This window comes from Eurosta solidaginis, chromosome 1 (assembly GCF_040869045.1).
Source record: "Eurosta solidaginis isolate ZX-2024a chromosome 1, ASM4086904v1, whole genome shotgun sequence".
NCBI classification, from domain to species: domain Eukaryota; kingdom Metazoa; phylum Arthropoda; class Insecta; order Diptera; family Tephritidae; genus Eurosta; species Eurosta solidaginis.
Genome location: NC_090319.1, coordinates 37754081 through 37782073, shown reverse-complemented (window position 1 = coordinate 37782073; position 27993 = coordinate 37754081). Strand labels below are relative to the sequence as shown.

General features: G+C 38.5%; 1 protein-coding gene across 4 annotated transcripts in view; it reads right to left on the bottom strand.

Moving 5' to 3' along the window:
• pyd (polychaetoid) overlaps window positions 1–27993 on the bottom strand; it is a 174418-nt gene that overhangs the window by 133206 nt on the left and 13219 nt on the right. For all 4 annotated transcript variants that reach the window (XM_067786932.1, XM_067786921.1, XM_067786983.1 and 1 more), the window contains exon 2: window positions 4260–4335. In XM_067786932.1, the coding sequence (XP_067643033.1) occupies window positions 4260–4335 (76 nt within the window). The remainder of the gene's footprint in view (window positions 1–4259; window positions 4336–27993) is intronic.

Below are 27993 nucleotides of genomic sequence, written 5' to 3'. Positions count from 1 at the left end.
ATCCTAGACAGTAAGCTGTCGTGGAAGCACAACATGGAGGAGAGGGTGAAGACGGCCTCGACGGCACTTTATGCATTTAAAAAAATGCTGGGGTGTACGTGGAGGTCATCACCCTCCCTTTCTCATTGGGTATTTATAGCGATTGTAAGCCCTATCCTATACTATTGAGTTCTTGTAAAGCCACTAGCTCAAAAAATTAGAGGGGGTATGCAGACTATCAAAGCATAGCATTACGGGAGCCCTGCAAATAACCCCGACGGCTGCACTGTATGCCATACTGCACAATCCATCTGTAGACCTGGTAACAAAGAAAATAGCTTTATTCAATTACAGAATGAACAGACTACATGATTCCCTATCTGCGATTCGAGGGGACTCTTAAAGCCATAATTGAGGTGGATGGTTGGCGCAAGGGTGCTCAAATGGCGGACGAGGCGATACATGTGTACACAGATGGTTCCAAAGTAGTGGAGTGACTAGGGTTTATGGTATACTGTGCTGATCCGAAAATAAACTGATCCTACAAGCTACCAGATCACTGTAGCGCTTTCCAAGAGGAAGTATTAGCCGTAACCGTAAAGCAGTAGAAACACTGGAAGGAAATAGCTTAAACTGCAGCCGTGTTAAATTTTATATTGACAGCTAAGCAGCAATTACGACAATAACCTCGCACAGCACAGCATCTAAAATTGTGTTAAAGTGTAAGCAATCGCTGGAAAAGCATACATCTATATTGGGTCCCAGGGTATATGGGAAGAGATGGGAATTAGAAAGCGAATGAACTAGCTAAAAAGGGCGCATCCCTTGCAGCTTGCTCCGTAGACGTCAAAATTAGATCGGGGGAGATTAAGAGAAGGCAAACGGTGCACATAATCAACCAAGCGGGAAAGGCGTGGATCCAAGCGCGGGGTGTCGAAGATTATGAGTAGGTCTTACCGCCTTATACTGTTTTCACACAGAAACTTAATGATCTCATTTCACCTTCTAATGAAATCGTAAATGTTTTGCTTTCACACATAAGTCGCTGCTCGATTAGTATGAAGGATGAAATTTAAAGCGAATAAAATGACAATAAACTTAATGATCTCATTTCACCTTTTAAGGAAATCGTAAATTTTTTGCTTTCACACAGAAGAAACTGCTCGATTAGTATGAAGGATGAAATGTCAAGCGAATAAAATGACAATGCTATATGACAGACAATGACATTTACTTTGACAGATGACATTTTTAAGCACTGAACACAGCAAAGACTAAGAAACTGAACGCTTCCAACAGAGTTGCATTGGGCTTTTGATTTCATTAGGCATTCGATTAGTCAGTTAGATTCGAATCTTGTATGGAACATTGAGCTCAATAAGCGTCTTAATGTAGAAAACTGCCTTTATTATTCAATAAGCCGTGTGTGTGAAAATAGTATTGGACTAACAAAATTGCTTCCAGTTGCCAGTCTAAGACTCCAGCTATTAGGAGCGATACAACTGTTTGATCTAGAAGCAGCAAGTGACATAGCTTTTAATAGTTGTCAAGAGGACGGAGTTATTTTATAACATAGGTCCTGGTTTGGTTGATAGCGTTTTCCAGTTTGGTCGTTAAATAAACTTCTGGTAACACACGGACTCATTCAGTCTATGTGAGACCCTCATGGATCCGTCAGTTCAACCTAACCTAAAATGTATTTAAGTCTGCACTTTGTTATACTTGAAAGCACCACAGCTCTATAAGAATTCGCATTCGTTTTTTTTTTTTTTTGTAATCAATGATTATACGACTTACTTGATTGCAACCAAATTTGATTACTTAGGCTGTAATTAGAAATGTTTAAAAATCTATAATCATTCTACAATCATCGTTTAAAGTCGATTTGATTGCAACCAATGCAAAAAGGTTTTGAAATACTTTGACTGCATTTGCTATTTCCTTCAGTGGAAAACTACCCCGGAACAAACGAAATACGAAAACGCTCGTTTAACTTAAAACAGTCCGGGAAATCAATTTGCTATATACCGTTATTCCTGTCCTTTACTTTGTTTTCAAAACAAATTTTGTCTAAAAACGCCAATGATTGTTTTTAGATTGAATGCAATCAAAATTGTCAATCAAGTCGATAATTGTATTTAAAATGTGACTACAATCACTCTCATACATAAATATATAATTTGACTTACTAAAATCGATTGGGCAACTAAATTGCATACTCTAACAAATTTAGACAACTCCAAATAAAAATATTGAAATTTTCGTAACAATTTTTGGAAAACGGTTGTGAGATTGATTTGCATATTTTCGAATACATAATGAAAGAAAAGTTTAACTGACGAAATTTAAAAAAATTACCTCTGTTATTTCCCTTTTCGTTTAAACTTCTCAAATCTGACTAAAAAATATTGAAAATTTCGTAAAATTTTTTCGAAAGCAAGTTTAGGATTGATTTGCATATTTTTGATAAAAAAATGGAAATTTTCGTAAAAATTTTTCGAAAACGGTTTTGAGATTGATTTGCATATTTTCGAATACATAATGAAAGAAGATTTTAACTGACGAAATTTCAAAAAAAATTGCCTCTGTTATTTCCCTTTTCGTTTAACCTTCTCAAACCTGAATAAAAAAATATTGAAATTTTCGTAAAAATTTTTCGAAAACGGTTTTGAGATTGATTTGTATATTTTCGAATACATAATGAAAGAAGAGTTTAACTGACGAAATTTCAAAAAAATTATGTAATTTTATTTCGCTTTTCGTTTAAACTTCTCAAATCTGAATAAAAAAATATCGAAATTTTCGTAAAATTTTTTCGAAAGCGAGTTTAGAATTAATTTGCATATTTTTGAATACACAATGAAAGAAGAGTTTAACTGATGAAATTTCAAAAAAAATGCGTCTGTTATTTCCCTTTTCGTTTAACCTTCTCAAACCTGAATAAAAAAATATTGAAATTTTCGTAAAAATTTTTCGAAAACGGTTTTGAGATTGATTTGCATATTTTTGAATACATAATAAAAGAAGAGTTTAATTGACGAAATTTCAAAAAAATTGCCACTGTTATTTCCCTTTTCGCTTAAACTTGTCAAATCTGAGTGTGTTATATATATGAAATGTACTATATGTAGTACCGTGACATATGTACATGCTATATAAATAAATATCGTCAAAACCGAAAAATACGCAAACAAATATAAACATACATAGATCAGAGTATGGTGACAGAGAACATCAGACATTGTCAACCAAAATTAAATAATTGGTGGTGATAGCGCCCATGCAGTGAAAGTCCGAACATGATTGTATATACATACATATGTATGCACATATGTACTCTACTCGCAACATAGTACAACGAATAAAATCTCAAGGCTTAGCTGACTAGATCATATTATTCGAATGGATGAAGACGCTCCTGCCCAAAGGATAAGGATAAGAAAGGATTAGTTTCGATACCAGTATTTGGAAGCAGAAGGCGGTTGTGAACTCCACTAAGTTGGGAGGGACAGTTGGAGGATGAACTGATATCGCTTGGTACTCACAATTGGCGTTAATTATCGCGAAAAAGTGATAATGGGCGTGACAGCTAAACTCGCATGGGTAGTTATATATGATGATACTGACGGTGAATACATTTATATATTTTTCTTACAATGAAACCCGAAAAATCCCACAGTTCCGGGATCATAATTGTAAAAAAAACTTAAGAGGATTGAATGCATGTACAGCAGCGGACAAAAAAATAGCAGTGTCAGTCAGTTATCAAACTTCGTTAATTAAATTCTTCTTTTTTTTTTTTGTTTGCTGGGTTGGAGCTGCTTTAGCCGACGTGTTATGAAAAAAAATCAAAAGCTTTTACCTTTTCCCTCTATGGATTTCGACGCATTTTGCGCCATCATCAGGAAGTCTATTTATTCTTTTTTAATTTCGATATTTTGAGAAAAAAATTCTTTGAATTTTGTAACTGAAACTATGCAAACCAATCCCCAAAACATTCTCGATAAAATTCGAAAATTAGAGACAATTTTATGAGAACAACTAAAAAGTTTTAAATTTTCGTGGAATTCTCTCGTATTTTCTTATTTTTTCGAAACAGTTTTTTAAGATTCCTTTGGTTAGTTTCAGTTATATAATTTGAAGGAGTTGTTCCTAAAATATCGAAAAAAAATTAATTGAAGAAATTTGATAAAAATTGCCACTGCTATTTTTCTGCACGCTGCTGTATGTATGCGTATGTGTGAACTTAAATATATGTATAGTCTAAAATATTTACTCACTTATCTAAGTTATCGATGGGTTCCAGATCCTTTTGCACTTTATCTTCGTTTGGCATTGTATTATTAATCGCTGCATCTGAAAATAAGTAAGTTTAGCAATTAGTTAATCGTATTAAGAGCAGAAGATCATAAAACACTTCAAATAAATAATTTTAGTCAGCGTCTTTATTGCTGTTAAAGCTGCTAAGTCCAATAAGCTTATGCAAGGTTAGATTGAACTGACTGGTCCGTGAGTACCTCACATAGAAGGAATGAGTCCATGATGTTACCAGAAGTTTGTTTAACGACCAAACTAAAAAACTATTACCTATTCTATGAAATAACTCCGTCCTCTTGGTAAATAGTCGAAGCTTTCTAGAATCTATGCCACTTGCTGCTTCCAGATCTGATAGCTTTATAACTCCAAATGATGGGCTATGGGCTTTCTGACTTCGGACTCTCTAGCCTTCTTATCAGTTTCGACTTTATCCCGGACAGAACGGACTATTGTATGCCGATAACTATACAACATTCACCCCAGTCATTCCACCGAGAGGAGTGGGGAAGAGGAATTATCTGGGGCATGGGACCGGTTAACTTCTTCACGGATGGGTCGAAGTTGGACGGAAAGGTTGGGGGGGTCTTTTGTTAAGCTAAATGCTTAACCAAATGTGGTCACGTTATATAAAAGAAAATAAATCTTAATTTTATTCAAGGTTTTGTTAGGTTAGCTTAAGAGAGCGTACGTGGGAATTTCCTACACTTCCTCCTTCCTTCTGATACATTTTTGTCCATTGTGAGTACCCTCAGTGAGTGCCGGATATCAGCACGTAAGTAGTCCAACCAGATTGATTCCTAGTGGTTCTTAACGAACCTGAGCTTAAGTAGAAATGATAGATCCACCTTCCCAACCTCTGCCAGATGGGACGCTCAGAAATCTGAGTCATCTTGTTTGCAGTCCCGCACATCGGCAGAGAAAGTAATGTACTGACTCTTCTTACTTCTCATGCTGACAGCTTCTGCAGAGGGAGCTTGTTGGTATGCGCTACCGTCGGAACATTGGTGCAATGATCTATGAAACACCCGTAAGGATTCTCATTGAAGATTTGTTTAGCTTGAAAAGGAAGCTAGTGCCTTTCCTATACAGAAGGACGCTGAGACCTCGCAATCATCCCGGTTAATGCACAGCACGTCCGTTGCCCTAATCTCATAATCCTCGATTTTCCTTTGGAGATTACCCAGCGGTGGTTGTATGCAGTTGTTCGCCTCGCTTGAGTCCATTTTGGAACCTTTCCTGGCCATCTCACTTGCAAATTCATTTACTTCAATGTTGCTGTTCCCCGGAACCCAGAAAATGGACACATTTAGGTGCCTTATAGACGCCAACGAGGCTTGATATCCCTGCACGATATCCGGCTTTATCGCGTTGGATTATAATGCCTTTAAGGCAGCCTGGCTTTCGACAAAGATCGTTACATTAATATCTGGGACCGCAATATCATGGAGCAATCTGACAGATCTCTCTTTGGCATAGACCTCCGCCTAAAAGTCACTGCATGAGATTGAGTTTCCTTTTCCAATTTCAAGCCGTGTATATATTGTAATGCCCCGACCAACTTCTAGTCCTTCCTCTCATCCCTGCCTTGAAGGATAACTTATGTTCTGCGCCTGGAAGTCAAAAACCGCCGTCAAATGGTCGGTGTTAAGTCAGTTGTGAAACCCGTTTAGACGCTTCCCGTATTCGGTTGATTTCCACATGGACTATCATAGTCGTGGAGAACCTTTCGCGGGCAGTCCCTTTTGCGAACACTTTTAGAGGCGTCAAGTGAAAAATTACGCTTAACATTTTCTGAGGTGCGCTACTCACTGCGACTGACACACCTAGGCAAGCTAACTTTTGCTGCTCGCTTTATCTAGCTCATTCCACATGATACTGTAACGAATTTAGAGAAATTGTGCTTATTCCAAATCTTCTGCTAACGTTCGAATCGCTAAACTGTTGAATAAATAACTCCAATATTCAATAATGCAAAAATGATCTTTATTAGACTACTTTCAAAGTACTTCACAATAACGCTTAACTTCACAACCAATAGTGTGCTTAAATCACACTGCTTACTGACTACTCTGCTTATGCTGCTTTTATACTCTCTGCCCAAATGTCTAGACGTTTCTTCTTCTAGAATTCTTTACCTGGTCACCAGCCATACGCGCGTGTATTTGTAGTGTGAACCATATACGTGTGTATATGTGAGTACTACTTCGCTGATGATGACATGCGTTTGCGAGTATCTCTATGCTGCTTGTATGTATGTGTGTACGTGATGATTAATGTGTTTATGTGCGCTTTAAGGTTTTTGTTGTTGTGCATTTCTTTAGTGATGTAAATATTCTCACAACACGTTAGTATCGGTCGAATGACTGTATTGTACATATCATATATGATATGCGGTGAAGGTCCCCAGTTTCTCCCAAAAGTGCTCTTGCAGACTTGGTATGCTGCCAGAACTTTCCTTGCTCTTTCGTCGAATATCATGTCAAGATATTTGGCTTCAGACGAGCGATTTATCGTTGCGCTATTTAGACTCGGTACTTTGAAGGAGTGAATTTTTGTTTTTTTGTGAACAGGACAAATTTCGTTTCCTTAGATTTACCCCCATCCCGCTTTGCCCTGCACCCACAGCGAAATGCCGTACAGTTCCGTTTTCATGAGCTCACTAATCGTTGGCAGAAATTTACCTGTGATCAAAATCATTAAGCCGTCGCAAAGCTCACAGAATATATTAATTTTGTTCGCATAACGGAACCCCGTAACGGCATAAAATAATTGAGAAAGATATAAAAAAAAAATAAATAAAAAAGACTTCTATATATCAAAATGATCTGGGCGAAAAAAGAAATTCATTTGGCCATGTCCGTCCGTCTGTCTGTCACGATAATTTTAGTAAATTTTGAGGTATCTAAATAAATTTGGTATGTAAGTTCCTGGGCGCTCATCTGAGATCGCTATTTAAAACGAACGAAATCGGACTATAACCACGCTCACTTTTTCGATATCGAAAATTTCGAAAACCCGAAATAGTGCGATAATTCATTACCAAATACGGATAAAGCGATGAAACTTGGTAGGTGGATTGACCTTATAACGCAGAACAGAAAATTAGTAAAATTTTGGACAATGGGCGTGGCACCGCCCACTTTTAAAAGAAGGTAATTTAAAAGTTTTGAAAGTTATAGTTTGGCAGCTGAGTATGTAATGTTCGGTTACAACCGAACTTAGCCTTCCTTCCTTATTTATTCAAAAATCGGCCTAAAAGTTTCAAAAACAACTTATTTGCACTTTAGTTTTCTTTAAAGGATTTAGCCGTGTCGCCAATATAAGGAACTGAACTGCAGACGTTTTGTACAGTGAGTTAGTGAATTTTGACCTATGACGCCGTCAAAAATTACTTAACTTCAGCCTCCTGTTTAGTGACGAACTCCATACATCTTCAGCTCACTATCCTAGCCCACAACTACTCAATTTACTACACTGCTACCCTCTTTACTTCTTTTATTCCCTCTCCCCTTTGCAGGCTGCACCTGCAGCAGTATTTTCCTGGACAGAAACTATTGTCATGGGAGCCTCCATATTTGACTTGATTTGTACATATGTGTATGAATTGATTACTCCATATCTTGTATAAATATTTATTTAGCATCTTCTATGTACTTTGTTCATTTAAATAACTATATGCATACATATGTACATATTTTTAGAAGCGTCAAGAAAGTCTGAGACTTTGTAACTGAAACTTCGCTTTGTCAGCTGTTCTTGAGTTTGATGAAAGTACGAATATATCATTATTTATAGTATATGTATATGTAAGTATGATTGTATACTTTGCAAAAAACTATATTAATCTAGGAGTCCGGAATGAGTCGCAAAGAAATATGCGACTACATCCAGGTTTGATCTGCTTATATGGGTTGTAGTGATCGCTTTTGTTTGAGCATGTCTTATGGAGAGACCAATTGTGTTGTTGTTGTTGTTGTAGCGATAATGACACTCCCAGAAGGTTGTGGAGAGTGTTATCGATGTTGATGGTCCTTTGCCGGATACAGATCCAACATTAAGGTACTACCCCGACCACCTCGGGAACGATTTAGTATGACCACATGAAACCTTACAGGCCATACCGCACTCCCACTCCCTAGATCCATGAGGATCTTGGGTTCGCCAGAACCTGGGCTGCTAAAGAAACAAGATTCGCGAATAGTATGTTGACAATTGGGTTGGAGAAGCTATAAATTGCGTTGGCAACCCCTTGAAAGGGTTGCGCTACACAACCCTTGAATCAATTTAGTAGTTTAGTTGCCTCTTACGACAGGCATACCTGCCGCGGGTATATTCTAAGCTCCCTAACCCGCTGGGGAAAGACCAATTGTATATGTTTATCCCTGAACTCGTAGCGTCGTACGCATCTCTCTTATAACGTTACGTGTAATGTCGTAAAGATCCCTTTTCTACTGTCCTTTACACTCTTACAGGTATTGTTCGACACGTCCTATTTGTACTTCTGTGGGTGCTGTCGAACAGATCCTCTTCGCACCCTATAGGCACTGTCGGACAAGTCTTCTATGTTCGCCTACATGTGCTATCGGACAAGCGATCTACCTACCCGTGTACACATACATATATACCATTGTCCATGCAGCCAAACTTCTAAAGAATCTGGCAATATGTCAAATTGTCAGATATCAGAGAAATGCATAAATCATCCTTAGTTCGAGCCGCGGGCAAAGTAACATCAAAAAAATAGAAACAAGTTTTTTCAATTAAAAAAAGTTTTTCTAAGCGGGGTCGCCCCTTCGCAGTGATTTGGCAAACGCTTCGAGTCTATTTCTGCCATGAAAAACTCTCAGCGAAAACTCATCTGCCCGTTCAGGGACGGCATGAAACATGTATGTCCCGTCCCGCCAATTTGTAGAAAAACTAAAAGGAGTGCGTCGCAAATTCGAAGAGAAGTTCCGCTTAACATCTCTTCGGATCTTTTAGCGCATTGCATTTATATATTAACTAGCTGGGCCGGCAGATGTTATCCTGTCCGGTAATATTCCTTCCAGTGCTTTACAAACTTTTCCTGGAAACGGTAGCATTTGTCATTTAGAAGCCCCTATAAAAAATTCCGCACTTCGCTTCCTATCTCAAGCTTTACCTCTCCGTTCGCTTTCTCCCTCTTTCCTCCTTTAAATATTTCTTTATTTTTCCTTTCTCTTTCCCCTTCCTATTCATTTTCCTTTCTCTTTCCCTTTTTCCCCCTTTTCCTTTCCCTTTTCCTTTCATGTGGCACCCCCCAATTTAACGCCTTCAGATAAACTTCAAGGATAATAAAACACAAATAGTTCAAATTTCAATGATATTTATTTGAACGGAATCGAAATCAGTAGAGAGCCATATGACGAACTATGTTTTTTGTATTGTTTTCCGGCGCAAAAACAAACAAAGAAGACTGCTTCCCAACACGCGAACAGGCAACGTACAGCTGACCGTGCGAAAATCAGGGACATTCGAGATCAATCCCACAGACTTCCAACGATTGGCCTTGCGATTTACTGATTGTCATCGCAAAAGCCAACCGAATGGGAAACTGAATCCGCTTGAATTGGAATGGAAAATCAGATGGAATAATCGGAATTCGTGGGATAAGAACATCCTCTCCCTTGAATTTGCCCTTGATGATCGTAGCTTGAATCACATTGTTCATCAGTTTCTTGACGGACAACCCCGTACCGTTGCACAATTTCGGATGATTCAGATTCCGCAACATGATTATGATCGATCACCCTTTCAACTGTAAATTATGCGGCGGAGTTCCTGGCACATCAAGCGAGTTCAAAAATTTTGTCCGATAGTTTGTCGCTTCATCCTCGTCGGGCACGCTGTCAACGGATTTGTACGAATGCAGTTCTCCAGCTATTTGACTTTGAATAATCAAATTCAAGCTATCGACGTCCTTATTCTTCGCTGCAAGTATTGCCCGTTATTTTATAATTTTGTGCAATGCCGGGGAACACTTTGGTGATGAGTTCTTCTTTCGGCGATGTGAACTCGCAAAAATTTGCCGGGAACGATATTAATCCAGTGGAAACATTAACAGGTATTTGGCCATTGCCAAGCGCCAGCAGTTGTCCGAGAATTCAGGAGCCGATGAGTCGTTCTGCAACGCAACTCTCATGTTCGAGGTCAATTTCAACTTCTTGAAATGTCGCCACAAAGACGACGATTTCAGGCATGCATTAAGTTCATCGGCAGCAGTAGATTTCGGGATGACAGGTAGCGTTTGGCGAAAATCTCCGGAGAGCAATATCATAGCCCCACCAAATTGTCTCGAATCACCTCGTAAATCCTTCATCGTTCGGTCAACTGCCTCAAAAGCTTGTTTATGCGACATCGTGCATTCATCTCAAATGATGATTTTGCATTCTCGCATCAATTTCGCTGTCGCTGAATTCTTGGTCATTGTCCACGTTGGCTTGTCTACTGTGAGTAGATTCATCGGCAGTTTTAAAATTGAATGTGCAGTTCGACCGCATTCCAACAATGTGGCAGCAATGCCAGAGGAAGCAACAGCTAACGCAATTTGAGATCTTGTCCGAATTGTAGCCAGAATCAAAGAAATGACGAATGTTTTTCCTGTCCACCGGGAGCATCGAGAAAGTAAATGCCTCCCGTTCCATCGTCAACAGCCTTCATCAGGGAATCGTACACGTTCTTCTCCTCTGCATTCAACAGCTGCACATTTGTTCGAACTCTTTCGGCCAGCTCATCTCGATCATAGTCTTGCTCCCGTTGCAGTTCCCGATTGAAAGCATCATTTATCGAACGATTTGGCGCTGGCATTCCCAATGTCGACACCAGACTGCCGCACATGAGGATGCACATGTCTTCGATCAGAACTAATGCTTCGTTGCGCATCTCATCATTAATTTGAAGATCGAAATTCAAAGTTGTCATGCGAAATCTGCGTAAAATGTCGTCAGCCATCTCGTCCTTATATTTGTCCCACAATTCGGTCGGGTTCGATGGATGACATGCGGCTATGATGATCGCAAATAATGTACGAATTTGATTCGCTGGCGAAGAAACAGTTGTATCGGCGGGAGTGGAGTCCCAATGTGTATCGTTTTCAAGCAAAATGAAACGTTGGCAAGCCTCTCGAAAAGTGGCACATAGCACACCATCCACAGTACGCAGCGAATCGAAGGATGTAGGGCCTCTGATGTTAACCAAAACAAGCGAAGATAGAAGCATTCGTCTTGGCGTGGATGAACTATGTATATTCGTCCGAGAGCATCGGTGGAATAGACATCCGTAAAGCCAGCAACAACATCGATGAGCACGAAAATCAGAAAAACTCGAATCAATTGCAGCAAGACAAATAGCACATTTGTTTAATAAAAAATGACAATGAGAAAAGTGATCCTGTCAAATTACGCTCAACCTAAGCACAGCGTCATCTGTTATTTATCTCGTTAATTTCTCCACTCAAAATGCAATTTTATCACAACGAATTTCACAATTATCCGAAACTTACAGAAGCACAGCATCATCTGTTATTTATCTGTTTAAACTCTGTTATTTGAGCCAAATCGGTCCTGCCGTTCTCAATTTTCTATTTCTCCAATTTTCCGACTTTTCCGAAGGGTTTTCCCAAAATTTTCTTTCGTAAAAACCTTCTCCTAGCAATTACGAAGAACTGAAAAAAAATTTGAGCCAAATCGGTCCTGCCGTTCTCAATTTTCGATTTCTCCAATTTTCCGACTTTTCTGCAGGGTTTTCCCAAAATTTTCTTTCGTAAAAACCTTCTCCTAGCAATTACGAAGAACTGAAAAAAACATTCAAGCGAAATCGGTCCAGCCGTTCTCAATTTTCGATTTCTCCAATTTTCCGACTTTTCCGCAGAGTTTTCCCAAAATTTCCATCGTAAAAACCTTCTCCTAGCAATTACGAAGAACTGAAAAAAAATTTGAGCCAAATCGGTCCTGCCGTTCTCAATTGATGAATTACTATACATTTTTCACAGCATTTATATATATATATAGATAATATAATAAAGATAATTTACATCCATTGGAAAAAAATTGTAGTTATGCACGGGAGATGTCATAGATTCATGACTTGTTACCAAAAACAAAAAAATAAATATAAGCTCGGTTAGATTTTTCCAGTTTGGTACACTCGAGTACTACCAAAGACTTCGTGAATGGTATAAGTATAATGGGAGTGAGAGTAGGAATGATAGTGGAAGTAAAGTTAGAGTGGGAATGGGAATGGTAGTGGAAGTGGTAGTGGTAGTGGAAGTGGGAGTGCAAGCTGGTAGATCAGGGGTGACTCTAGAATGCGTTTGTACGATATGGGTATAAAATGAAAGGTGTTAATGAATATTTAAAAGGGAGTGGGCCTTAGTTCTATAAAAGGACGCCTTTTCGAGATATAGTCATAAAGGTGGACCAGGGGCGACTCTATAACGTGTTTGTACGATATGGTTATCACTTTACTAATGAGGGTTTTAAAAGGGAGTGGTCCTTAGTTGTATATGTGAAGGCGTTTTTAAGATATCGACCAAAATGTGGATCATGGTGATCAGGACATCATCTGTCGGGTACCGCTAATTTATTTATATATGTAATACCGCGATAATGTTCCTGCCAAGATTCCAAAGGGTTTTGACTTCGCCATGCAGAACTTTTCCATTTTCTTCTACTTAAAATGGCAGAGAGTACGAGCAATAGTGCGAGTGGGAGTGGTAGCGTGAGGGTAGTATAGTGACAGCGAGAGTGGGAGTGAGAATGAGAATGTGAGCGGAAGAAAGTGGGCGTAGGAAAGAAATGGAAATGAGACAGCAAAAAAGACGGTTGAGTATGAGAAGGGCGGAAAGAGGAATAAGAATGAGAGAAAAAAGTATGAAATGGATATTTTCCTAACCGCGGAAATATTCATATACCTGCAACCTTGTAAAATAATAGATGCAGTGCATATGTACATATGTCTGTCAGTACATATTTACATATACGTAGCAAATTAAAATTTATTAATTTTCCTGTGGTAAACGCTAATGCGAATGTGGGAAAGAGCTGTGCTATCTTTTTTCTTAACCACAAAAATGTTTTCTCCGACTTCTTCTAAGTATTAAACAATAAGGTAAGTAAGTAAATAACTATATACCTATCTACATATATGTACGTAAAACAGTCTAAGTAGTCTCCTCATGTACTACAGAAGTACGTAAGACTATTAGAGGTAATATGAGTATATAAAGCAAAGTCAAGAGTCAAAGACTTACGACGTGGGAAAGATAAAAAAATTTAAATGCAAATGCAAATATGTTTACAGTTGAAAAAATAGAATTTTCTTATTTTCTTGTAATATTTTGACATAGTTTCCCTGTTTAAAGCGACGTTAATTTAAAGCCCAACAATGGATGAAACTCAGTTTTCTTCTCGAATATGAAATGATTGTGCGACTAATTTTCAATGCTCATCATTTAATCAATAGTTTCTTATTAGCGATAACTGACCTTAATCGCAGCAATCGGAAGAAGTGGCCCCTTTCGACTGAGCACTAAGAGATCGGCGCGACAGTTGCTTGCGATAAAAGTAGTAATACACAATGGAAACCGATACCATGCACTCCCAGACCATCCTTGATTGCACCGCAGCTGAATTCAAAGCTTTAATAGCCTATGAGCAAGAAGGATTTTGAAAAACACCACTTCGATATCCATAAAAGCTTCCACCTATATTCTTTACCTTCTAATGAAGAGCCATTTCTCTCGCTGATCTTACAATAGACATGCTGCAGTGCTGAGTGTCCCAAATTCCCAAATTCCCAAATAAATCAAGCCCCAACGTATTTCGGAGAACCGATGACAGACTAATTGGTCTGAAGTCCTTAGGTAATGCGTAAAAGCTCCAACTGATCTTTGTAATGAAGGTAACCAGCGGCAGGAAAACCCAACTAATTTTTGAGTTGCGCATAAATAATATAATCTAGGCCTGGTATGGCTTGAAAGAATGAATAGCCCGGACAAGTTGACTCTCTCACAGCGGAATGACAAGCATTCTCGACCCCCAGCGGGTTAGGGGGCTTAGAATATACCCACGGTAGGTATAGCTGTCGTAAGAGGCGACTAAAATACCAAATTGATTCACGGGGTTGTGTAGCGCAGCCCTTTCAAGGGGTTTCCAACGCAATTGTTAATCTCACCTACCCGTGTTACTGGGACGTACCGCATCTGCATCCGGCAAAGGCAACATTGATAACACTCCCCATGACCTTCCTTCCTTATCGCAACAACAACAACAACAAGCATTCCTGCAGAAGTAGCAATTAACCACAAAACAACAATAAAAAGAATTTATGAAGCTTCAGGGATTCCTCGATACTCATTATCTAGCCAACTTTTAAGTACTGTATACCGAATCGGAGGATTTCTAGACAGACTTGTCCTTAGCCTCGGAGATTCATTGAAACACTCCAAGTTTTCGCAGAAGATTTTCCAAATTACGCTTGGCTTTAATTATATCATACTTGAGAGTATCGCCCACAAGAAGCTCTAAAGGCGTCAAGAGATTACATCCACCACTGGGCTTTGCCTTACTCCCTATTAGTTTTCTTCTGGCAGTACTGTTACAAAGCATAGGTTCACACCTTTTTTTCTAGCACAACCTAGAAGTTTTCTACCAGAGCGTCTATTGTCGATTCGGGCAAATCCAGAGCGGAGGCATCGCTGGCAAAATCTTCTTACAATAAAGCTCATAATTAGTTTCTAGAGGATATTTGACCAGAACGAATTTCAATGAATAAGTCGGTGATCAAAGAAAGAGTGCTTGTAAAAAACCATCTAAAGTAGTAGGCCCCTAAAAAAATTTGGCTGTGAAGGACTAAAATACCTCGCGTTCCTCTTCCACCTATCTCTGTCCACTTTCGTCATCACTATCACTTCACTACCATCATCATCATCACTACATAGTATAAAATAAAGTCGCCTTTTGTGTCCCTATGTTCCTTTGAATGCTTAAACCTTTAAAACTATGCAGCGGATTTTGATGCGGTTTTTTTTTTAATAGATAGAGTGATTGAAGGGGAAGGTTTATATGTATAATAACATCCATTAAATAGCGGAAAAATACTGTTATTTTTGAAGTTTCTATTGTGATGTATATATATAAAACAAGTGGTGTTAGTTACACTATTTATAACTCAAGAACGGATGAACCGATTTGGCTGAAAATTGGTGTAGAGGTAGCTTAGAACCAGTAGGCGGACATAGCATACTTTTTATCCCGTTCTGGCTAGGGTCTTGAAATGAAAACGAGGACCTAGGTAATCCTGGGATATGTTTGTACAATATGGGTATCAAATAGAAGCTGTTTATGAGTACTTTGATACGGGGTAATTTTCGTACCCCTGGGTGACTAGGGTCTCGAGATATAGGCGAAAACGTGGACCTGGGTACCCCTAGAATGTGGATAACAAATGAAAGCTGTTGATGAGTGCTTTAGTACAGGGTAGTTTTCATACCTGTTGGTGACTAGGGTCTCGAGATTGAGGCCAAAACGTGGACCAGGGTAACACTAGAATGTGTGTATAATATGGATATCAAATGAAAGCTGTTGCTGAGAGCTTTAAAGTAATTTTAATTGTGAATTCGATTTAGTCGCATCAACCTGGCAAAACTGATAAATATGCATACGAAGCCGAAATAAAGCCATGAATTAATAATACCCACATAGCTATTTACATACGTCCGATTCGATTTGCCTGAAATTTGGTATATAAATTTGCCTATATTAGTATTTACGATCCCTTTTCCGGGAAGTAGATCAGAGACGGACTGGGACTGGGATTAGGACTAGGACTGGGACTGAGACTCGGAGTTGGACTGGGACTCGGAATGGAACTGGAACAAAATACATACCACCCTCTCGGACTGGCAATAAGGGATGAATAAGAATGATAAGAATTTCAAAGAAGAGAAAAGAGGGAAGGAGACTGAGAAAGAGATAGAGTGAGACGAAGATAGAGATAGATGAAGCGAAAAAGATGGAGAGGAGTGAATAAAAGGATTAAGAAAAATTGAAGAGGGCAGAGTTAGACGGAAAGAGCTTATTAAAATGTATGCAGATAGACCAAATTTAGGGCAGAGCAACGTCTGACGGGTCTGCTAGTCCTTAATAAATTGAAAATTGCAAGGATGGTAACGCTTTATGCCTGTGAAACCTGATAACGTATGATACTCATATAGTCCGATATCTCTCCCATCGCCAGTAGACAAGACATTAGAACCCCTCTGCTCCGCTTATTTTACTGCAAACCTGCAAACCTGCGACTTGCCCATCAGCAGCAAGGTTCCTGAATTTAAATAGCACCACCGCCGAGCCAAACGGTATCAATACACAAATAAATTGCGGACTAAACTAAGAACCCCACCATAGTACAGTAATCAACACAGTCAATTACAGCACGTTACTGCAAGACGTGGAAAGGTCTTCGCAATATTTGGCAAAGAAACGCTTATAGCCATGTCTAAAGCAATTGGCCTACCGCTTGTATGCTACACGTCTCCTTTTTGGTCGTCCAGCCTAAGAGAAGCACATTGAAGCCAACTGTAGGCCTCTCAAAACACCACGCTCAGTGCTTCAACGGGATATCTTCTTATGTCACAAGAACATCGTCTACGCAGTGATTACAGAATACTACACATAAAGGACAGAAATGAAATGCTGAACAAACAGTTTCTGTTAAATGTACAGAAACCTGGGCGTCTCAACAGATATCTTAGTGAAAAGGTTCAGGAGTCATCTCCGTACGCACTTAAAAGAAATTCGATACTCAATAAGTCAGCTGTGTGAAGGAAAGAAGCACAAAAGGGCCATCACAGACATCCACAAAAAGTCGGAAGATCAATAAGCTAACAAGTGCCAGATGAACCCCGTTCTCAAAGTTAAATACAGGAAACTCGCAGTTGAGAAAGCAACCTACCTAGGAAACGCCCGACACCTTATCCCAATTTCGATCTGCATACTATAATAGGTTACTATTTTATCCAGAATCAACCTTGACATATCCAATTTATGTCCCGCCTCATATGGGGACACCACATGACACCAACTATATTTTCAATTGTAATGTGGAACCCACTCGTCTAACACCCATATCTCTTTGAGCCAACTCTGTTGGAATTGCAAATTTCCTCGGACTCCCATTGAGGATATTGATGACAATTCGTGAGTGAAAATTGTATGGGACCACTCTAATGAAATTTAAGAATTAAATATGTAGTAAATTAGTAAATCCTTTCAAGTGATTTTCTTACAAAAATATGTTAATAGCTCATAAATCGAGGTTAATCAATTACCATCTGTTTGATCTTTCCACATGTAAGTGCTATACAAAAACCAAGCAATTAATAAATTAACAAAATGCACCAACTATTACACATGCAATATGTGTGAGTGCAACAATACTACTTGTCTATATAGAATATTCCAAAAAAATCTAAAAATTTACAATAAAAAAATTACACTGGAACAGTTGCAATAAAAATGTAATTGAAATACAATTCGTCGACGACAGACATGGACAATTTAACGAAAGTGAATGACACGAATGGAGCAGACGAGCCACCAGATGCATAATTTATGCTCCAAGTGCTGAACAATTTATGCTGGGTGTTTTTTTTAAGCTGAAGAAGAAGCATACTAGCGTTGCGTAGCCTTCCACAACGATACTATAACAATTTTGATAGATTCATTGGAGGTTAATGGGCATCGTTTATTTGTAGGCTCAGCATTGCTGTCATAAATGAAATATTGTAATTTGTGCTCAAGTTGTCACTAACAATAGCTAGAGGAAGTTTCTGATACCAGGTGCCACGTACCCTTTGAAGAGTGGGAAAAAGGGGGAAAGGAAGAGGCAGCGAGGTAATGAGAACAGGAATGGGAGCAGGGAGCGGAAAGTTTGAGAGAACCAATACTAGTTAAGTCAAAAAAGTAAGAGCGGGAAGAGAAAGACAGCGAATTAGAAGTAGAGGGGATAGGAAGAGAGAGAGCATGGGGAAGGGATAGAAAGTAGGAGAGCGCTGGAAATTAATGGTGAAAAAAAAATAAATCTATGAAAACAAACATAGAGATAGCGAGGGCACGCTGAAAGAGAGCGGGCGGCAAAACGAGAGGGGAAGGAGTAAAAGTGGAGGGCAAGAAGAGAAGAAAGTGGAGGAGAAAAAGAAAGAGAGAGAGAGATAAAGAGAAAGCGAATTTGAAAAAGAAAGAGAAAGAGAAAGATAAAGGAAAAGAGATTGAGAGAGATAAAGAGAAAGAGAGAGAAAAGGACACAGAAAGAGGAAGACAAATGGAAAGAAATAGAGATAGAGAAGGACAAAGACAAAGAGAAAGACAAAGAGAAAAAGAAAAAAATGAAGAAAAAGAAAAAGAAAAGGATTGAGCAACACCATACGTAGTTGTTGTTGTAGCAGTGATTTACTAACAAATTGCTATCAATATCATCGAACGGGAGTCCGAAGAAACTTGAATAATGAGAAAGAGAAAGATTAAGGAAAAGAATTTGAGAGAGATAAGGAGGAAGGGAGAGAAAGATACAGATAAAGAGGAAGAGAAAGGGAAAGAGGTAGAGATAGAGAAAGACAAAGAATGACAAGAAGAAAAAAAATTATGAAAAGGAAAAGATTGAGCAACAACATCTGTTATTGTAGTTGTAGCAGTGCTTTACACACAAATTGTCATCAACGGGAGTCCGAGGAAACTTTTAGTTTCAACAGGGTTGACCCAAAGAGATATACATGGGTGTTAGAGGAGTTGGATCCACATTGCAATTGAAAAGATGGTTGGTGTCATGTGGGAGCACGTAGAAAGTGGGATATGCATTAGGTATGTAAGGGATAAGAAAGAGATTAACCTATAAGACCGTTTTCCTGGGGAGGTTGCTTTCCATAACTGCGAGTTTAGGGTATTTGTCTTGGGCATAGTAATTTTTCGACTTTTTGTGGGTGCCTCTGAGGGCCTTTTTGTGCTTCTTTCTTGAAACTGCTGACTTCTTGAGTGCCGAGGTTCTTCATAGTGCTTACGGAGATGACTTCTTTAGTTGCTGGGTGGCGGTATTCAACAGAAACTCTTTGTTCAGCATTGCATTTTTCTCTTTTTTTTATGGGGAGTATTCCCGCCTCACTGGGTTGATGATATTCTGGTGACATAAGAAGTCATCCCGTAACAGTTCTGGGTACGATGTTTTAACAGGCCTGCAGCAGTACCATCTGCTACGTCAGGATTTGGATTCCTCCCTGAGCCGTTTGATAGAAAACGAGGATTCAGACCGTTTTTAGATTGCTCCCATTTCTCGGCTCTAGGCATTACTTGAGTCTAAGAATTTACGTTTGAAAAAACCAACGAAGAAATGTGTTTCGCAAAGTTTTTCTTTTATACTGAGCTGAGCAGAGCTCACAGAGTATACTAATTTTGTTCGCATAAAGGTATTCGGTAACGGTATAAATTAATCGAGATAAATTTAGACTTCCATATAGCAAAATTATCAGGGAGAAAAAGAAATTCAATAAGCCATGTCTTGGTTAAATTTAAAATTTATAATTTTCTTCTACTAGATGTGGGCGATGCCACGCGCATTTTCCAAAATTTTACTAAATTTTTATTTTGCGCCATGAGGTCAAACCATCCACCAAGTTTCATCACTTTATACGTCTTTGGTAGTGAATTATCGAATTTGTTCCGTTTTACGAAATTTTCGATATCGAAAAAATGGGAATGGTTATCATTCGATTTCGTTCATTTTATATAGCGATCTGAGATGAGTGCCAAGGAACTTATATACAAAATTTCATTAAGATACCTCAAAATTTACTCAAGTTATCGTCCATCCGTCTGTCCGCTAACACGATAACTTGAGTAAATTTTGAGGTATCTTAATGAAATTTTGTATGTAAGTTCCTTGGCACTCATCTCAGATCGCTATTTAAAATGAACGAAATCGAACGATAACCATTCCCATTTTTTCGATATCGAAAATTTTGTAAAACGGAACAAATTCGATAATTCACTACCAAAGACGTATAAAGTGATGAAACTTGGTGGATGGTTTGACCTCATGGCGCAAAATAAAAATTTAGTAAAATTTTGGAAAATGCGCGTGACATCGCCCACATTTAGTAGAAGAAAATCATAAAGTTTAAATTTAACCAAGTTTTCATATTTAAAAAAATATTCAAAAAAAAACGAATTCTTAGCTGAAGAAAGATAGCAAAGGCAAGTTGCTCCACTTTTTAGTATTACCATTTGTATGTATCCATGAAAAAGACAATTTTGTCTCCAAAGCTCTCAACTGAGTATGCAATGTTCGTTTATACCCGAACTTAGCCTTCCTTACTTGCTTTATTTAGCAATATCGCCCTTAGTCTTATTAAGCTAATTTTTGTTAGTGTGTACGAGTATATAAATAAAACTGAAAATAATCATAAAAATACTTCTTACTTGCTAAAGATAGCAAATTCCTTTGTATAAAGCTTAAGAACTTGAATTCACCATACATCCAAACAAACATACATGCCATGTATGTATGTACATATCTTTAAGTAAACTTCTACCTGAATAAGTCCATTCTAATATATACCTAGCATAATATATTTAGATTCTAGATTTTCAATCTGCTGCAATTAAATTTTATACACTTCTTTAGATCGCTTCACAAGTAGATTGGATTGTATTTTCAATTTATTTATGCATGTGGCAATATGTGCTCCCAACCTAATTTCATTAATAGCACCACATAATACATTGGACGTTAAGGCAAGGGCGCATTTATTTCTTCAATTGAATTACTACAAAAGAGATGAACTTACTTCGAAGTTCAGCAAATCTTTCCAATGTAAGAAAATTAACTCAGCCGACTCCTTGTTCTTATGAATGTATGGTTAGCGTATATACAACCACTTAAGTAAAATTCTATTAAGCAGCCCTACAATAAATCGAAATAATTCCAAGTGAGAGTTGAACTATTTGGTTATGAACACTGAAAAGTGGAAAAAGTTCAGGAAGCTGGTGCGAAATATCAAGAGGCAAAAACGAGGAAACCCTCTGGTGATGTTGCAAGCACTAGTAGCCCTTTGCAGTTTAATTGTTAGGGAATTACCAACTTTCTTAATACAACCGCTAAACCCAACAAACGCACGGAATATGACGGCTTTGCAGACTGAATGTGTACATAGTGTTACCAGAATTTGTTTGACGACCAAACGTAAGAACCCCAATTAGATGCCAGGACTTATGTTATAGAATAACTCCGCTTGGCAAATACTAGAAGTTTTCTAGGACCTAGCTTAATTGCTACCTCGAGATCTGGCAACTCTTCCGCCCCTAATAGCTGTAGCCTTGACCTGGCGATTGTAGGACGCGAACACAGAACGTGCTCAAGCATTTCGTTCTGCAGCTCGCATTTTCTACATCTGCTGTAACTGACGAGGCCTAACTTGTAAGCATGTGACGCCAGAAGGTTGTATCCAATTGGCATAGTCATCGTGAGCCTTCAATCTTCTCTCTTCAAAGATATGAGCCACTTTGCGATTCTAATCTCGTAGGATTTGCATATGATCTTAGAAATTTTTTCAGCGCCACGCTTTTGTCCACGCCTTTCCTGCTTGATGCATCATATGCAACACCTGTCTCCTTTTGATTTATCCCAAATGGATTGGGACGTTTACCTTCGATTAAGCGAGTGCTGCACCTTCCTTTGCCAACTCATCCGCCTTTTTGTTGCCTTCTATCCCTCTATGACCAGGAACCCAGTACAGATGTATGGTCCGGTCTAAGCGAAGTTTTTTCAATGCTTCTTTGCATTACAGCGCACTTCTTGATGATGTACTGTATGAGATGATTGCCTTAATCTCCGCCGGACTATCAATGTATATATATATGTTGACGCGACAGCAGCGTACTTGAGCTTCCTCCAGAATTTCTGCTCTTTTCTTCATGGCTATAATTTCCGCCTGAAAGACGCTGCAGTAATATGACGGCCTGTAGAATCTACTTATTTATGGATTGACACAGTAAACTGCAGACCCGACGCTAACAAGGCTTAGTTGTCTAAGTAATGTTAGGAGAATGAGGGAAAACGCTGCGGCACAGAAAGTATTCCTATCGGCAACCATGTTTAAAAGCAGAGGAGGGGGACCTCGCGTCAGTTCAGAGGAGGAAGTGAAGGAAATGGTATTACCCCTTAGCATAAGTTAATGCGTAACTGTGATAGTTTGTGCGAACGCTAAAATCGCCTAGCTGGTCAAGAGACCGCCGTGGTGTGGCGGCAACGGTTATTTCAATGAGAAAACAGTTTTTCAAAGCTTTGCCGCCCCTCTACAGTGGTTTGGCAAAGGCTCCGAGTGTATTTATACCATGAAAAACTTCTCCGTGAAAGCTCAGCTGCCTAAAACTGTAGCTACCCTCCCGTAAATTTGTCTTAAAAGTGAAAAAGAAGCATGACGCTAATCGGGAGCGGAGATCGGCCTAGATTTCCCTGAAGGCAAATCGCGCCAAGTATTTCTTTTTTGATGATGAATGAGCTCGGTTACCAAATGTTTTAGCGCATTAGTGGCTTAATGCAGTCACGTTCGTAACTTTCCAAACTCCATGGCACTGTTGCGTCCGCTGTCACCACAAATACAGAGCAGATCACCGATAATAAATTTGGGTTTTACTCTCACCAGACTGGTGGTTTGGCATTGATAACCCATTTGTCTCCACCTGCAATCAACCACTCTCTGTATCACGATGCACCGGTCTACTCCAGACCCAATTCTTAACCAAACACGGATCCTTCGTAAATATCTCCACATATTGAGAAAAATTTAAAACTGCCTATACTGCGGAAATAAAGCCATTTCACGTTCTTTGAATGCAAACACTTCGCTAAACACGGAAGCAGTGTAGAAGAGATACTTGCCAACCTATCTCCGGACATATTATATACTGATGGGATATGCCCAGAAGACGTGAGGCATATACTTCTCCGCAAACAAGAACGAGCATCAGAGTAGTCATAGAGCTCGCGTGGCGCGCTTTTGATTGGTTTTCTCCCCGTGGAGCTAGAATTTCGAAACTAGGAAAGTACTTAGAACCCTGTGAAAATACAACGTAAGGAAAAAAGAATTTTCTTTGCTAGCTCACGGTAGATGTAATAAATAGAAAAGGGAGATAGAAATTTGTAATATGGAACTTTGTCCCGAGGTCGATGACAGCACAATAAGTGGATCCGAAAATTCGCAAGGCAATACATAGGGAAAATACGGCGTGAGTATCGAGTACTCGTGAAGTTCGATGTGTAAACATACTGTAACGAATTCTGGGGATTTCTGCTATTTATGCACCTTCTGCTAACGTTAGAATCGCTAAACTGTTGAATAAATCACTACAATATTCAGTATTGCAAATTGCTCTTTATTTAGATTACTTTGGGAGTAGTACTTCACAATTATACTTCACAACCAATAGCGTGCTTAAATCAAAACTGGTTATTGATTCCTTAGCTTGCGCTGCTTTTGTACTATCTGTTGCTTCGTCTGCATATTTCTACAAAGGTCTAGACGTTTCACCTTCTAGATCTAGAATCTCCTGCTTGGTATATATATATATGTATTTGTAGTTTATGCGTTTCTCATAGTCATGAGCATGTGTATGTGTGAGCAACTACTTCGGCTGATGACCACTTGTGTGTTTGTGAGAGATCTCTTCGTTGCATTGTGCATAAGTGTTGCTAGCTTTATGTGTACATGTATATACGAGTGGCTGATTCATGTTTTTATTGTTGCGTGATTATTTACTAACAGCCTAGTGATGTCAACATTCGCCACAATACAGGTGTATCCCTAGGAAAATAATGTTTTAAGTTAACTAGGGCTGTCTCAGGAGCTGGAGTAAAACTACAACGTAGGTTATTTAACCAGAAATGATTTCGGGCTTTTTGAGATGTACTTCGGTGGCTTTTTATCGGTAACAACGGATACCAACAAGTTATTGTTTCATTATTGACTTATTGTCGAAAGCGAATTATTATCGTTGAGTTATCCGTTTGTTTGCGGCTTGTTATCCCCGAGCCATCAGCTTTTTATTCTTTTCTACTTTTATACTCTTATCGACTCGTTATCGACGGATTAAAGATGTGTCATCAATTTCATATTGAAGCTTTATCGGTATATTTTCATTACAAACCGATAACATATTGGTAAGATTCCGATAAGATATCGATAACTTTTCCATATCAAATCGATAACTTTTCGATAACAAAACGCTAACCTTTCGATAAGCAACCGATAAGTTTTTGATATCATTTGGATAACTTTTCGATAAATAGTAGATGACTTCTCAACGGTAATTCCATAAGTTTTCGATAACATCATCATCATCATCTTCCTCAACTCCTATTGGAGCATAGGGCCTCGACCACCGACTTAAATCGTGTTCTGTTAGGTGCGGGTCTTGTGATATCATTCCACGTGTATCCTGCGTCTGCGAGTTCTTTATCCACAGTTCTGCGTCAAATTTTCGCAGGTGCACCAAGTCGTCGTCTTCCTTGTGGATTCCATCGCAATGCTTGTCTGGCTATATTTACTGGAGGTCTTCTGAGAGTGTGACCAATCCACAACCATTTACGCTTGATTATTACTGTGGCAGCCTTAGGTTGATTTGTTCTAGACCATAAGTCGTCATTTGAAATTCTTTCCGGCCATCGAATTTTCAGGATTCGGAGCAGATATTTTTTTTCTCGGACGTTGTGGCAGCGCACTGCCCTCAAGTGGCCCGATGAAACCAGGCTAATCCTGTTTTTTTTTTTTTTAATTCATACATACTTTTTTTTTTTTTTTTTTTTATTTGTATTTTTTTTTTTTTTTGTATCCTAATTCTTATTTATGTGTTACTTATAATTTTTTTGTTACCGAGTCTTTGAGAGTCAGTGGCTTCTTAAGCGCCGAGATCTAAAACTACTCAGCTACAGAGAAACTCATCAGCTGAGAAATATAAATTCACAAAATACAATAGACTAAAGGTATAAATATAATTTTTTAATTATTAAGAGAAGATAGAACCATCTTTTTTATGGCAAAGAGCGAGTCCGAAACATCAATTATTCTCGAGTGAGAGTTATAATCTTCACACAAACATAGAAAAGGTTCGTGTAGTTGGAAATTGCTTCTGCATTGTTTATTAATAAAAACTTGTAGACGTTTCTGAATTAAAGTTGGGCTTTTCCACGTCTCGCAAGCATAAAACAGTACTGATTTAACATTCGAATCAAACAGTCGTAGCTGCGTTTTTAAAGATATTTGACTGGACCTCCACACGTGTGACAGTTGCCGAAAAGCCATTCTTGCTTTGTTTATGCGAGACTCAATGTCCTCATCTGCCCAGATTTATTTGAGACAATACTACCAAGATAAACAACGAGAGTCCGATTCATTCCTTCGATTTCATTTTCGTCGACACTAAGCATTAATGGCCTTGATGAAATACTATAGCCGCATCTATCAAGTTTTCGATAACATATTGATGAATTTTTGATAACAAATCGATTAGGTTTTGATAACAAATTATTAGTAAATCGATAACCAATACAAAACGCTCCGATGACTTTTCGATAAATAATCTATAACTTTTTTTCGACCAAATCGATGGGTTTTTGATAATATATCGATAACAAATTGGTAACGCTGCAATAACAAATCGATAACATATTGGTAACGCTGCGATAACAGATCGATAGCTTTTCGTAAAAAAATCGATAACTATCGATAACATATCGATAAATAATCGATTACACATCAAAAATTTCCTTCATCTTATAAAATTAGATTTCACTCCTTTACAATGTTCAATTAAAGAAGTACTATTAGCATTTGAAGTCCTGGTATGAAGTAAATAATTTCGAAATATATATTTAGAGCACGAATCCCGTTGAACAAGAGGCAAAATAAATCTATGAATATTTGTATAATAATGAAACATTTGTATTCATGTTGTTGTATAAGCAGTCGTTCAAACCTACAATTTATTTAATTCGTAAACAAAGCGTTCAGTTATAATTAACATAACTACATACATACTCGTAAATTTGTAGATGAATAAAATAAAAATCATTGTATAAATACATACTATGTACATATGTGTATATATATATATATATGTATAACTTAAAAAAAAAAATAAATAAATAAATGTAAAGCGCGATAACCTCCGAAAAGATCTAAGGCCGAGCTTCTCTTCAAATTTGCGTCGTGCTCCTCTTGATTTTCCCTACAAATTGGCCGGACGGGACCTACATGTTTTATGCCGACTCCGAACGGCATCTGCAAGACAGATGAGTTTTCACTGAGAGCTTTTCATGGCAGAAATACACTCGGAGCGCTTGCCAAACACGGCCAAGGGGCGACCCCGCTTAGAAAAATTTTCTTCTAATTGAAAAACCTTATTTCTAAAATTTGGTGTTGCTTTGCCCGGGGTGCGAACCCAGGGCATACGGTGTGGCAAGCGGAGCACGCTATCATCACACCACGGTGGTCGCCGTATATAACTTATCCATATACAAATAACTACCTGTCCACATGTAAAAACGTAATTATGTAGCTAAACTTGTTTGCTGAAAACTGGCTTTTTGATGATTCATACTCGATTGAGGTTTACGCCGATCACTTTATCGGCGGCGGCGGCGTAGGCACTATTATATGCCGGCGGCGGCGGCGAGGCCTCGTGCAAAGCTTTAGTTGCACCGAAGGAGATGTACTGGGCTAACTCCTAATACTCGTTGTCGACACGATTTCTTTAAATCAATTGTGGCTCCTTCCTGGTAACGCACAAAGGCGACTTACGGTTGTAATTAATGGTATTTTAAGGGAGCGTGTCATTATTCTGTATTACAAAATTCTGGGTGACAAAATTCTGTAAAAAGCAAAAAAATTCTGCTTGAACAAAATTCTGCTTTTTCAAAATTCTCATGTTTAATTTTGGAAGTCAAAATTCCGGAATCATGGCATGACGTAGCCGGTGTTGGATCGGCTAAGGGTTATTTTTTTAAAGTGCGGCCGAAGGCCGCCTACGCAGAAGGGTATGTTACGCAGAAGGACATCACCGTGGCGGTAGCCACAGTTATACCACACACCCGGACTTGGCATGGCGTAGCTCAGGGTTATTTTTTATAAGCGCGGCCGAAGGCCACCTATGCAGAAAGGTGTTCTACGCAGAATTACTGTGCATGGCGCACTTTTTCAAAATAATTACATGACCTCTTTAACATTGTTAACATTATATTTTAATACAGAATTTTGTAATACAGAATCTTGAAAGCAGAATTTTAGAAAGCAAAATTTTAAAAAAGCAGAATTTTAAAAAGCAGAATTTTGTTTTTAGAATTTGGATGTTTTTTGTCCCGCTATGCTGTCGAGCACTACCAGAGAAACACCTTAAAACGTTAGGAAGTAACTATTCGGCCAAGGATGACGCCCTCGAAATTATAAGCAGTCCAAGTGCATATCATTGTGTAACTCATGGGTGAAAAATATTATAATCCTCGGCGCATCTACATAATTTACATTTCATTAGGACCCTGGATAAAATTTTCAAAATCGTTAAACCGATTTTAAGCTGAAAGATGTAAAGTCAGCCGAAACTGTTGTTTTCGGGTCATTTGATTCAAGAGTTCATTAAG